Consider the following 15,159-nt stretch of genomic DNA (forward strand, 5'->3'; position numbering starts at 1 on the left):
ACAGGCGGATTGGTTTCCGGCATTTCCCAACTCGTTGCTACCCTTTTCTGCAAAGTGATGTGAAACAGTAATATAGGATCTGACTGAGGACCCTCATCTAAGATGTCTGTTAGATCATTTTGCTTTAAATAGCAATAGAAGCCTACTCCATCCCTTGTAGTCCACTACCTTAGACATGAGTGGTCTGTAGGACGCATCTGCATGCTCCCCAGCCTCTGATCTCCCAAACTCCACCCTACTACACCACCCCACCTCGATCATCACCGATGATCCACTTGCACACCTCAACCCCTCAAGCAATGGTAAAAAATGTAAAACACACCCTATCCTAGGAGACGAGAGAATACCCCGTTTAAGAGCTCGCACAAGGCCACCACACTGCAACCCTACTACCATGACCCAGCCTCCCAGATCACCCAAACCCACGGCCTACACAACAAACGACATACACACCCAGCCTAGAGTAGCTAAAACTACCCCACTATGTGGCCCACCAACCATAAATACTCCCACCAAGGAGCCCAACCCTCCCATTAGTCTCAAAAATGCTCTCATCAATGCCCGCTCCCTTGGAGCCCACGCCATTGATATTCATGACCTCATCACCGATCTTGACCTTGACATGTTAGTAATCACAGAAACTTGGCTACACCAAGCATCAGGCCCTCTGCTAGCATTAGCTATTCCACCAGACTACACCATTCTCAGATCTGATAGAACCACCACTCCAGGAGGTGGCGTGGCCATCATTACAAAAAACACCATCAAACTCAGATCAAGTTCCATTGAAATAATCTCAGGGTACGAACTACTACTCGCCAAACTCTCATTGAATGTAAACACCACAATTAACATAGTGGTCATCTATAGAGCCCCTAGCTCAAACAGCCACCCAGAAACAGACATCCCACTAATACTGGCGCCCCTCCTCAAACCCAAAACGAAATGTATCATTATTGGTGACCTGAACCTAGGTTTTAATGACAACCAAGACACCAAAGCAACCGCCCTCATCATGGCACTAAATGACATGAACTTCCGCCAACATGTCAATGTCCCCACCCATACCAAGGGCAGAACCCTTGATTGGATCCTCACCCTCAACACCAAAATCACCTTAGGCCCGATTACCGCACTGAATTGGACAGACCACTCCTGTATAGAATTTACTATCACTAGTGACGACCCTTGCACACCCAAGAACATACCTATGGAAATCATCGAAAGTAGAAACTCCAAAAAGCTCACAGCTCAGAACTTCGACCCCACCTTGAACAAATTGCTAGATACCCACTCAACCCTCAGCAATGACCCAACTACTCTCGCTGAGTACTACCATAAATGCCTCTCCACAGCGATTAACACCATAGCACCTGTAACCTCCAAATTAAGGCGCCTCAACAAAAAATCCAACTTCTGGTTCAATGAGGAACTAATCGCCCTTAGAAGGAAAAAACGCTCCCTTGAGCATGCCCATAATAAACAGCCCTCCCCGGACTCAGCCAAAGCATTCAAAGATGCTAATACTCTCTACAAATCAGCTATCATCTCGCACAAAGCTAACGCCTATAATGCCCGCATTAGTAATGCAGGTTCCGATTCCAAAGAGCTCTTCTCTATCCTTAGAGAACTTGAAAATCCACTCCCTACCGTCACATCCACAAACACAAGCAAAGAATGGTGTACCACCATCCAAGATGCTCTTGCCTCCAAAATCACTACTTTACAAAACAAAATCAATTCCAAAAAATTACTCCTAGCTACAAAAAAAAAACCCCTCCCCAACCCCTGCGCCCTTTCCAGTGACAACTCCAACCCCCCATTCCAATTCATGCCAGTCACCCACAATCTCGTACTCGATACTATCTCCAAACTAAAAGCCTCCAACTGCAAAGGAGATACTGTCCCAGCCAAACTAGTCAAAGCCTTTGCTCCCACCCTGACCCCCCTCATCACCAAATTTGTCAATGCCTCATTCAACTCCAATACAGTGCCGACTTGCATCAAAGAAGCCTGGTTACACCAATTCTAAAAAAACCAAATCTAGACCCCACCATTCCAACTAACTATCGCCCCATAACCACGGTCCCATTCTTACTCAAAATCATCGACAAACTAGCCTACAACCAAATTCAAACCCATTTAGAATCTAACCAGCTCCTCGGCTCCAGACAATCAGGCTTCAGGCCCAACCACAGCACTGAAACAGCACTCTTGGACCTCAAAATCCAGATGGATGCCATTAGAGACTCAGGGAAACTTTGCATTCTCCTATTGCTGGACCTCTCAGCAGCGTTCGACCTGGTGGACCACGACAAGCTCTGTAACTCACTTGCCCATGAATTCAATTTCTCTGGGGCAGCCACTGCTTGGGTGAAATCGTTCTTAACTGACCGCACCTCCAGAGTGTCCATAGGCAAAGAAGCAGCCAACCCCATCCCAGTCCCCATAGGAGTGCCCCAAGGCTCTTGCCTTTCTCCCACGCTGTATAACGCATATACCAAACTCCTGTTCTCAGCACTCGACGATATGGGTATCATTTACACTAATTTTGCCGATGACACCCAGATCCTTATACCTCTTACAGGCAACTACGACCAGGACACGTTAGCTATCAATAAAATTTACGTCATCATACAAAACTGGATGGCTTTGAACAGTCTATGTCTTAACGATGAGAAGACGGAAGTCCTCATCGTAGGAGCTCCAGCCAAATTAGCAACCCTTCAGCCAGAATATTCAACTATCAACATCGACGGCACCAATATCCCAGTGTCAAAACAAGTAAAAACACTGGGCGTGTACCTCGATGCTAGCCTATCCATGACCAAACAGATCAATGCACTTTCCTCCTCCACGGCCTACACTTCCAAATTAATCGCACTCAGCCGACAATTCCTGACCCCAGCAAACTGCCTCACCCTGGCCAGAGCACTGGTCCTATCGAAATTGGACTACTGCAATGTCTTGCTGCTGGGCACCTCCAACACCAACCTAGCCAAAATGCAACTTCTGCAAAACAAAGTCCTGAGGGCAGCACTAGGCATAAAAAAATCAGACCATATTTCCAAGACCAGGAAAGATGCCCACTGGCTCCCCATCAAAGCCCGCATCATTTTCAAAACACTATGCATCACCCACAAATGCATTACTAAAAAAGGACCTACCTACCTCAATAACACTCTGCATCCTAAAACTAACACAAGATTACTGAGATCCAACGACAAACTCCTCCTGGACCCCCCTCGATTCAAAACCACTAGAGCAGGGGGCAGCAGCTTCACCAAACACTGGAACACCCTACCCATCACCATCAAAAAAGCATCCTCCTTCAAGCTCTTTAAGAAACAGCTAAAAACCTGGCTATTCAACCAATATTAGCACACTTATATAGGACCCCTCCATCGGACACTGTTGTGAATACTTAGGCCACTGTATATTTTCTTGTGAATATGTTATAAACTATGTCATGTATTGCACTGTCTGTAATGTTTGATTGTGACTAATTCCTAAGCTATCTTATAACCTCGCCGTGACACCTGAGGGTTTGGGCGTGTAACAAATATACAAATAAAAAATAAAAAAAATAAATACTTGCAATCTGTAGGTTGGCATAGCGGTCTCTCAGCCTTGACTCCTCTGCAATAAAACATTCTGGTACATTTGGCGTGCCAAACTCGAGGCCAAATAGAGACTCATCTGATGGTTCATACTCTTCATATATGGAAGAAAGACTTAGTAGTCTTTTTTCAGTAGTGGCATAGGTTTTCTCAGGAATGAGAGGTTTTGTAAATAATGGGTTTGACGCTGGAAGAGTCGTCAAAACTTTCTTCATTGGCACCATAGGTTTTACTGGGGCGCTCGGTGACGATGGTGCAGTTGTCAATGATGGCACAGCTGGCGTCTATGCCTACAGCATCGATGTCGCAGTCTAGGGTTTGGCTGGCGTTAAAGGCGCTGCCGGCATCAAAGGTGTCGATGCCGTCGACGAGCTCAACCTGTGCTTTCTGCTCCACTGATCCTTCAATATCGGATCAAGGACTCAACGGCTTTCGATGTGGATCAGGTCTTTGTCCTGGGCTTGAGGGCGCGCAGGATTTAGGTCGATCACTTTCTTTCCCGGCTTCTTTTTGACTTGAAGGCTTCTGCTTGTCTAATAGTTTGAGCATCTGCTCTGAAAGCCTTCAACTCTGCCAGAGTGGATCTTTTAGGTGGGAAAGAAACCCTCTCAGGGGAAGCGTTTGACGAAGTCGATGAAGGTGAACTATGATTCCTTCTCTTAAGACTTCTTCGAGGACAAAGAAGAGTGGCGAGAGCCACTCCTCGATTTCAACCGCTTGGCCTTCTTCCTCCGAGTCACCGCCTCTCGACTCGTCCGTCAAAGGTTTCTTGGCCAGGGTAGGGCACTTAAATTTTCGACCTAACTTCAACTTCCCCTTTCTGTTCCTTCAAGGTCTTTTCAGTCATACACTGGCACTTGGAGCAGTACGTGGTGTTATGATCTGCCCTGAGGCACCACAAACAGATTCAATGGGGATCTTTCAAAGACATTTTAGAACCTCAATCACCACTTTTTGAACCCCTCTTGGGGGTGGTCAGTGTTGACAAAGACAACATTTTCTATCTCGAAATAATAAAGTAGTCACGATAAGTGAAGAAGTACGCCGTATTTCGCAAAGCTAACGCTGTAGCAGAAAAACGGAACTGAAGCCAACGGGCGCTGCGTGTTGCTATATATGCCTTTGATAACGAAATTCTCAGGATGGAGGCCCTCAAGGGACATCGAGTCAACGCCATTGATGCACAGCACTCTCTGCCGAACATTTTTATTCCCGAAGCAGCTGAAGCTGAATATCGAATATCAAAGATGAGGAATACGTAGGATGACACAATCCATTCAAAACATGTATTTTAGTGCCCACAGCCAAATTTTCTGGGCTAGTCTGGACAGTTCTGGATAATGTGTTCCTCTGCACCCCTTCATCCCCCCCATTGTTTGTTTATGTTAAACATGCTTGTGGTACTGTCAGGAAGAGGAATATCTTGTATACCGAGTCCTGAAAGCTTGAAGTGCCTTGAGGACTGCTATCAGTTCTAGAAGGTGGATATGCTTCTTGGTTAATGCCCGTATCCACACCCCATGTGCAGTGTGATGGATGAAGTGACCTCCCCACTCTGTCAGGGATGCATCTGTTGTAAGAGTGGCTTTGAATGCTGGTGTTGGAAGGTTTTCCCTTTAACAGGTTGTCCTTGGATCACCACTGCAGCGATTGAAGTAGAGTTTGCGAAACTACCACTAGATCTTCCCACATACCGTTTGCTTTCTACCACTGTTTAGCTAACTAGTCTTGCATTGGACGCAGGCAGAGTCTGGTGTGTCACACTAGATAAATGCAGGTAGATATTGTTGAATCTGGGTGTTCTTGCTGTTTGTGTTGAAACTAGGCCCTTTTTGCTCTTTTTAGGAAAGTCGAATCTGGGTGTTTTTCAGTGCGCTCCCTCCGCCTCCGTCTTCCGTCCACACTGCTCCTGCGGTCCCTGTGGTTGCTGGTTTGTTGCCTCCTTCAGTGTGAACCCTCCACTCTGTTGCCTCCTGTGGTGCTCAGCGTTAAGTTGTGCTTCTTTCCTGCCTCACAGTGCCTTCTTGCCTCCTCGCACCCTCTACGGTGCTCTCAATCTCAACCATGTTCTCAAACTGCTACTCTATCTCCTATCCCATCTCTTTCACAGTCTGGTAGGAAAAAGTTCAAGAGGGATATCCTGGTCTCCGACCCTAACTCCCCCCCCCCATATCGCTGATACCCACATCAGCCCTTCCGCCGGACAGACCCTAACCGACATCCTACGTCGTTCCTTCTCAAGACATATGGATCCCTCATATGGTATGGACTCCCTCTCCCATCTCTTTCTCTCCCATAAATGGTGGCACTCGCTGGGAGGTCCTCTTGGCCTCCTTCCACTCCTCCAAGACCATCATTATTGTCTATCTGAATGGCACTGTCTTGGTACAGGGCCCTCAGCCCAATCTGATGGGCCATAAGAGTAAAATGTCTGTAGAGAGATAGATTACCCCCGTTGATTCTGGGGCAACAACTTCACTATGTCAAAAAAAACACAAACTTGGGCTGTATATGGCACGAGAATCTTGGCAGCGAAGCACAGGTGAGGGCGAAAGTAAAGGCCGTATTTCACGCACTAAGTTTACTGAGTAATGTGCTCCCTTTCATGCCGATGGAGCATCATGCAGTGGTGACGGGGGCAATGACCAACCCCCTCCAGGATTACTGCAATAGACGTTTAGCAGGATTTGCAGCTAAACAAGTCACCAGATTGCAGAAGGCACAGAATGCTGCAGTCAGAGTGATTGGACACCTCAGGAAATGGGACCATGACTCCATGCTACGGAAATCCATCCACTGGCTTATGGTGGAGGATAGGATAAAATTTAAAGTGGCATGACTGATCTATAAATGTCTGAGGGGGCTCGCCCCAGACTATCTTACCTTAATTGCCTCTGGGGGATAATGGTTGCAATAACTGGGGCAGCACTTTCAACAAACCAGACAGCTGCATTGTATATCAGTTTCAGCAGAAGTTCTGCATGGTATTGCATTACCACTGATTTGACAGCATGTTTCTTGCTTGAAGATACACTTCTTCACCATCGGCCTGCAGGTGGGCATCAGGTAAAGGATCAGAGGCCATTGACCTCTCACCTTGTGAGAACCGAAGTGGGTCAGATCCAGAGTCCATCATATTACTAAGTTCCCTGCACTCCGATTGCTTTCTGAGAGGTACCTGAATATTTCCTATGAAGGGCCCTCTAGTTTCTGATCCTACATTTAGCTTTAGGGGCTAGCATCTTATCTTGCTGAGCTATTCAGAAGCTGGCCTGTCAATTCCATGTTATCACACGTTTACTGCACCTATAAAAATACTAAATCCAAAAATTCTGAACTTTTTTTTTTTTACTTTTGCTACAATAATATTTGGGGGGTGGGTTAGGGTAATTAGGTAATGGGAGTATGGGAGAGGGGCTGCGCAAATTATTTTTTCGCAATGATCACATAGATCCCTTATTCCATAATTGCCTTTGGAAGGCTGAAGCCAATTAACCCTATAGAAGGCCCAAGGTAACCCCTGAGGTATAGATTCACAAACTTTGGATCACAATGTCCCGGTTGGCCTAAGAACGCTCAAAGACACATGACAAGCACAATTGCGTATCTGTAACGTGCATTAACAGCTTTACTTGCAATTAAATGGAATGCATATTTTGTACCAGAACTCTGTGCGGCTATTCCTTTAATCTGTGTAATCTTTATTCTGGTCTATATTGCTCCTCCCTAAGAGTTTGCTTGGATCAATATAGCAAAGCTACAACTAGTGAGTTTGAAGGAAAACATAATGCTTGCACATGCACTACAAAGAAATTGCACTCAGGCCGAAATGTTTATTCCATGCTGACCATGCTCCATTATTTACAGAATGACTCACGCTGGTTATTCGAGACAGAATACCTACTTTTTGCTTTCAGAGTGTTAACTCTTTAAATAGTCTTAAAAAGTAAACCATTATCAATTTTTTATTGCTTTTGAAGAAGACTAATGTCCATCACAACATAAAAGCGTGAACAAAAATAAATCGAGTGACAATCCTGAAATCTTAAATTGTGTCAAATATATGAAAGCACCAATTTCTAAAGATGAAATATTGAACACCAAATCACATTTCTAAAGTTAATGTTTTAGCTGTGATAGTTTAGCACAATTTATGTCAGAATTTCCATTTTCAAAAATTATTAAGTTAACCATGTACATTCATATCAGTGTGAACATGACTATTCCGAAGGTTATAAGTAGTATCTGATGCAGAAACCATTGTTGTGCTTAAATAGACGCCAAATATTTATGCAAGGCAGATTCCCAAATTGTGGCAGTATGCATAAACAGGATTTCAAATCCACTTGTACCTTGTATTCTTCTGTGCCCTGGGACAGCTGTTTTAGCTTAGAATCCAACTGTGTAAATCGATGGGTGATTAGTTCTATTCTGGCGTGCAAATCTCTGTATTCATTATATTCGGCGTTGAAGTCATTTTTGTAACCTTGACGTTGCTCTTGAGAGGCGATTGCTTTATATTTCCTGAAACAATAAAAATAGCAATGACAATTTATGTCCAAGATATTTAAATTTTAATATTATAACATTATGCGCCTTAGCAAAACAAATTGCAAAAATGATACGTAATGCAAAAACAGTTTCAATTGAATACATCTGAAAAAGTAGGCAAATGGATAAAAGACCAGTCTATAGAAGATATGTATTTCTAAACTTTTATTTTGACATGGTAGCAGTCCAAGTAACATTGTCAAGCATTACTAGCGGTGAGACAGCAGTGCTCAGCAGTAGAATACAATACCACCCAACACCACCAGATTACCGACCCATTTCTTCCCCCTCCCAGCAAAAGGTGAACACATCATTCCAATCCTCCCACAGCATAGAATTACAACTAAGTATAACCTGGGGTAGAGCAGGCCAAAAGGTCAGACAGAAAATGTTGGCAATATTTGACAAACCTTTAAGTAATTGTGCAATTGATCATTGAAATTGAACATTCATACAGGCTGTAATCTTTTCAGTGACCAGGTCCTGGGTTCCCCCAACCCCTTGAAATAGAGATTCTAGCAGCCAATAGAAGTGGGGTAACGAGTTGGGCATTGTGTCTTGTTTTAGGACAAACATCTTCTACAGGTCTTCCCAGTAGGACTATCAACAGGTCTAGTGGCAAGTCAACACCTGCAATCGCTTTTAAAGGGGTCAATACACATTTACAAATGTCCAAAATGAATAGATTACAGGACCATGACATGTGGAAATAACTACCCTGAAGACTACATCCACACCAGCAGAGAGGGTCCAGACTCAGATTCAGCTTATGCAATGTTAAGGGAGGCAGATACCGGCTGTAGCACCAGTTCACATTAATTCCCGGTTAGTAATATCGAGAAGTGGTAATATTCCTCGTACACATTTCTTCCCATTTATCTTCAGCTATAGAACTAGCCACATCCAGCACCCAGAGAGAAATATAAGGAGGTTTGGACAATAAAAAAGAAAGAAAAAAGAAAATAGACAATAGACCATCACCAAGCCGTTTATAAAAAAAAAACATATGTATAAGACTTATTTGTATATATTTGACAGTTTGGTGGTGAAATGTAAAGAGCATCTAAAAAAAAAAAAAAGACAAACAATAGTTTGATTGCGCACAAGAATTCTACTAAAAGTAGACTTGCCTGCACTCCAAGCTTTTCTTCCCCTCAATATTTGTTTGCAGGTTGGTGGCCAATGCCTACACATGTCGTAACATTCCATATTGCATGTTTTACTAAAATCATTGTCTACTGGTGTGATGTCAAAGAGAGGAAATGTAGCTAGCGATGTGGAAGCTCCTCTAATGGCCTCCGTTTGTGAACCGCAGCATTCCTTGAAAAACACCAGTTCCTGCTAAGGCCCAACCTCCTGAACGGTCGATCTAGGTTGCCTGCAATCTGAGCCCAAAATGCAAACGGGTTCCCTGAAAACGCAGCAGAGGCGTCTGCTGACAGTGACCACCAGGCTGCCCCAAAATGGTGTGCGTGCTGCATTGGCCCCGTCCCTAGGCTCAGCTAGCTCCCCGGGCTGACCCAGGACTGCCCCTACATGCTGGAGTCCTTCCAGGCTCGCCCGTGGTGCCTGATGGCGATGTCCCAAAAAGCAGTACCTTGACCGCCGACGGTTCCCAGATTGGGACCTGGATGGAAGCCCAACCCGGACTTGGCCCTCGTGGTTCATACCCTAATTGTGCGCTGCCCCCAGCCCAGCGAAACCATCTAGCATCAGCCCCACCGGTGCCCCTCGACCCACCTGCCACCCCCTCTGGGGATCTCCTGCTCCTCTGGAGTTGGATCCGCGGCCCTCAGAGGACACCAGTGGTAGTCTGCTGCCTCGCCGGAGCAACGTCCCCGGAGCCTGCCTTCCTCAATTGCCCTCCGTGGCCGTGGCCTGCGGGACGCAGGGCCATCCCCCTGGGAGGCTTGAATAAGGAGGACGCAACAGAGTTACGCTGCTCCTGGAAGGGGAGACATTCCACCTAAATCCTGCAGCAGTCCCGGTGTCTGGGTAAGGAAGCCTCTGTGGGCAGCGGCGCCCTAATCCTGCGGATCCACCCCCGGCGCACTGGGAGCCACTGGGGGCCCCAGATTGCAACCGCCGCTCTACTGTGGACCCGGACGGCGCTCAACACCCATACCACCACAGTAAACACGCAAGGTGGAAGCCACCTGGGGTCCTACCCCCTACGACTCACCCAGAAGCAGGACGATTCCAAGCACCACTGCCCCACTCAGCCTATGTTGCAGCTTTATGGCAGCCCCCACTATCCCTGCTCCCACCCCTATGATAATTTGAAAGCAAAGTGCCTTCCATCCACACCTTCCAGGGCTGCGTGCTCACGCGACCACCAAGGGTGATGAGGCGAACAACGAGGGGCCCAACACATGCCGACGGCGGCTACCTCCCTGGCCCAGAACCCCCCCCAGTCCTCTCCAGGAGCCATTCAACCTTGTCCAAATCCCCCCCAGGGGTCTTCGTCACTGAAGGACGTGGACTGGGCTGTCACGGCCCACTGGACCTGCCTCCCTCTCCCCCCCGAGCCTAAGTTGCTCCTTCCTCGGAGTCCTGGACTCCCAGTTCTCCCCAGCCCCGGCTGGTAAGGACTCCTTTTTCAGCTTCCTGGGGCGCCCCTGCCCATCCCCCATTATTAATAGATCGGAGTGGCCCAACTACCTCGCTGACACCCCGGGAGGTCCCAGCAATCGGTGGACAGAGCACCAACGGCTTTCATAAGCTTGGGAGTCCCCCTTACTCCCTTTCCCACATGCTACCGCCTTCTCCACCATAACAAAGGACCCGACGAGCTTGCCCTACTAGTCCACTTCCAGAGGCACTCATGCTCACACCTCTCCCCCGCTGCCACCAAAGCAAGGCAGTGTGGTCCCCCAGCTGTCACCTTGGAACCCTTCACGGATCATCCAACATCTCACCCACCAGCCGACGTCTGTGACCTTGCTTCGGCCGCGCCAGGAGTCGCCTCCCACCCCGGAACCATGGCTAAATCTCTGAAACTTCCTAAATCGGCGGACATTTCCACTATGCTACTGGCAGCGGAAAAAGGGAAGAAAGCAGACCCGCCAAAACTCACACCCCAAATAGCGCCAGAGGAGAGAGGGACCCTCACAACCAAAGAGGACCTCCAAGCCTTCATGTCCAATATCAAAGCAGAGTTTAGATCCTGCATGTCAGAACTTACTGCAAAGCTGGAACAAACGGAGCAAAGAGTCAGTGACATTGAACACAGAATGGGGGACTCAGAAGACCTAGCCCAGGAACACCCAACTTACCTGTGGAAGTGCAACGCACAATCCAGACCTTCATGGACAGAACTGAGATCCTCGAGTACAAGCAGGAAGATCTGGAAAACCGCGCTTGCCCAATCCCCGACAAGGAGCTACCCGAGTACATGGGCAATTTCTCCCAGTCGCTGCTGCTGAATCTGGAGGAAAAGAACAAGTTACTTCTTACCTTGTAACGTTCTTTCGACGGGATGTTCCTCCGACGTATTCCTCATCTTAGATATCTCCTTCCAGCTCTGCTGGCCTCGGAAAAATTTTTCTCTAGAGGGCGCTGCGCGTCGACGTCCTCCGAGTCGATGTCCCTCGACAGCCGCTGTATCGACGTCGACGTCATCCTGCCTATAAAGGCCACGCGCAGCGTCCGTTGCTCAGTTCCGTTTTGTAGCCCACAATAATACTTTCTGGACTAGACTAATCACCATGAAGGAGCGTAGGCTGCAACAACACGGGAAGTAGAACTGCGGGGATGGATGGGAGGGCCGATGAGGAATACGTCGGAGGAACATACCCGTCAAAAGAACGTTACAAGGTAAGAAGTAACTTGTTCTTCGAAGGGATTGTGTCCTCCGACGTATTCCTTATCTTAGATAGGCTCCCATAGCAGTATTCTACTGTTGGAGGAGGAAGTACTGACTTCACGCTGTCTTCTATTGATGAACAGAATGCAGTACAGCCCTTCCAAACCTAGTCTCTTGACTGGAGGAGGAATCCAAATTGTAAAAAAGTGTAAAGGTATGGACAGACGACCATGTAGCGGCCGCACAGATGTCTTTAACCGGCACACCTCTTTTGAGGGCCGATGAAGATGCAATACCTCTGGTCGAATGAGCCCTAAGGTTTTGAGGGGGCTCTTTCCCTGCCAGTTTATAACATTCCAGAATGGCTAGAATGATCCATCTGGAAATGGTCTGCTTAGTTATTGGTAACCCCAGCTTGTGACCTGCGTAACCTACAAACAGCTGGTCTGCCTGTCTTATCCTGGCTAGTCTACTGATGTAAAAACTTAAAGCCCTTCTAGGGTCTAGCCTGTGTAACCTCTCTTCCTCTTTCCCCGGGTGAGGAGGAGGATAGAAAGATGGTAGGGTAATCTTCTGAGTGATATGGAATTCAGAAACCACCGTTGGGAGGAAATTAGGCTTCGCTTGCAGGACAACTTTGTCTTTGTGAAATATTGTGTGAGGGGGTTTACAAGAAAGCTTGTAATTCGCTCACCCTTCTAGCAGATGTAAGTGCTATTAATAAAACAGTTTTAAGGGTAAGGAATCTTAAAGAACAAGAATGGAGTGGTTTGAAAGGTGTGCCCATCAGGAAAGTTAGTACTAAGTTTAAATCCCATAGGGGAACTTGGAATGGTCTTGGGGGATAAACATTGGTTAACCCCTTTAGAAACTGTATTACCAAGGGTAATTTGAAATAGGATGGTTCTTCCGCAGTGCGCTTAAAGATGGATAGCGCTGCGAGATAGCCCTTAATGGTGCCAACTTGAAGGCCTGAATTCGCCAAATATAGAAGGAAGGACAAAACCATTGGTGTACCACATGAAAAAGGGTCGATATTCTGTTCTCTACACCAGCTGCAAAATCTGTTCCAACGGCAGCGGTATAAAGACTTTGTTGCTTGCCTCCTTGCCGAAAGCAACACCTCCATAACATCATCAGGGAGGTCCCAATCCTTGTACCTCAATCTTTCAGAAGCCAGACGTGAAGGTTGAGGGTTTTGATGTCTGGATGGAGAACCTGACCTCCCTTCTGTGAGAGTAGGTTCTCTCTGAGTGCAAGTCGAATTGGAGGGCAGATGGACAGGTCTAGAAGGTCCGGGTACCACGTTCTCCTGGCCCAATCCGGAGCAATTAGGATCATGGTTCTCCGGAATCTTCTCAACCTCCTGATCATTTGAGGAATGACAGGGACCGGTGGGAACGCGTACAGAAGCGGAAACTCCCAGTCCACTATGAACGGTCTCCCAGAGCTCCTCTCGGGGGAAATTCCCTTGAGCAGAACAGATCGCATTTCCTGTTGACGCTGGTGGCGAACAGATCCACCTGAGGGGTTCCCCAAAGGGCGAAGATCTCTTGAAGGACTTCCTGAGCTAGTTCCCACTCGTGGGAGACTGCGCTCTGCCTGCTCAGAGCGTCCGCTGTCAATTTCTTCTCTCCGGCTAGGTGAACTGCGATAGAGAGATTCCTTCTTGGATTGCCCAAAACCAGAGCTGCATCGCCTCTCTGCACAGGGGTAGTGATCCTACGCCTCCTCTTTTGTTGAGGTAATGCATGGCCACTGTGTTGTCCGTCATTATCAGGACGTTTTTCCCTTGTACAGCTGGCAGGAACGCCTTCAGCGCAAGTCTGATGGCTCTCAGCTCTAACAGGTTGATATGTAGTCTGGACTCCGATGGAGACCAACGACCGCTGATGGTCAAGTCGTTGGCGTGGGCTCCCCACCCCGTGAGTGAGGCATCCGTGACTACTGTTATCTCCGGCCAGGGTTGCCAAAAATGTTCTCCTTTCAGAATGTTCTCCTGACAGGCCCACCACTGAAGGTCTCGAGCCACCCTGTCGGGAACCTGAAGAAGATCGGTCATTCTCCCTGAGAATTGTGACCACTGAGTCCTCAGTGCCCACTGGAGGGATCTCATTCTCAGGCGAGCCTCTGGCACTAGGAAAATGCAGGATGCCATGAGGCCTAGCAACCTCAAAGAGTCGAAGGCTGGGAGACGTTGGGCATCTTGGAACTTGGCAACCATCTGTAGAATATCTTGAGCCCTCACCTCTGGTGGCGAGGCTTTTCCCAGGGAAGTGTCCAGGATCGCTCCTATGAACTGGAGTCTCTGCGATGGTATCATTTGTGACTTCTTTAAATTGAGGGAGAAGCCCAGTCTGTGAAGGGAGTGGCACACGTGATTTAGCTGGATCTGAGCTTGTTCCGAAGAGACAGCCCTGATCAACCAATCGTCCAGGTAGGGGTAGACATGAATCCCTTCCCTCCTTAGACTTGCCGCCACTACCGACATTAACTTGGTGAAGACCCTCTGGGCGGAGGTCAGCCCAAATGGCAGCACTCGAAATTGATAGTGAGAGTTGCCAATTGCGAACCTCAGGTAGTTCCTGTGCTTGAGATGGATAGGCACATGGAAATAAGCGTCCTGAAGGTCCAGAGATAGCAACCAGTCCTGGAACTGAAGGGCCTGGAGGATCTGAGAAAGAGTGACCATCTTGAATTTGTCTTTTCTGAGGAATTTGTTCAATTCCCGCAAGTCCAAGATGGGTCTCAGTCCTCCTTCTTTCTTTGGAATGAGAAAGTAAGGGGAGTACCAGCCCTTGTTCCTCTCCGCTACAGGTACCGGTTCTATGGCACCTTTCTCTAGCAGGTCCAAAATGTCCTGCAAGAGGAGCGGATCTGGAGCTTTCTGAGAGCTGATCCCCGGTGGATGACTCTGAGTTATGCGTAGGAGAGGCAGGCAGTAACCTTGGGCAACTGTTTCCAATGCCCAAGCATCTGACGTGATAGCCTGCCATTCCGCCAGATGTTGAGTCAACCTGCCTCCTACAGGTGTCCTGTGAGGGAAGTCCTCAGAGTGGTTTTGGGGCGGCTGATGCAGATGCCGATTGTAAAGAGGCACCTGCTGTTGCTGCGGCTTTTGAATATCTACCCCGTCCACCTCGGGTAGTTCTTCTTTGTCCCCTTTGAGCCGGTCGTCCTCTA

General features: G+C 47.6%; 1 protein-coding gene across 3 annotated transcripts in view; it reads right to left on the reverse strand.

Moving 5' to 3' along the window:
- Positions 1-15,159, reverse strand: part of ELL (elongation factor for RNA polymerase II) — an 869,801-nt gene that overhangs the window by 248,039 nt on the left and 606,603 nt on the right. For all 3 annotated transcript variants that reach the window (XM_069649283.1, XM_069649285.1, XM_069649284.1), the window contains one exon: positions 7,973-8,144. In XM_069649283.1, the coding sequence (XP_069505384.1) occupies positions 7,973-8,144 (172 nt within the window). The remainder of the gene's footprint in view (positions 1-7,972; positions 8,145-15,159) is intronic.

The sequence above is a fragment of the Ambystoma mexicanum genome, chromosome 1p (genome assembly GCF_040938575.1).
Source record: "Ambystoma mexicanum isolate Mex_15411 chromosome 1p, UKY_AmexF1_1, whole genome shotgun sequence".
Lineage (NCBI taxonomy): Eukaryota > Metazoa > Chordata > Amphibia > Caudata > Ambystomatidae > Ambystoma > Ambystoma mexicanum.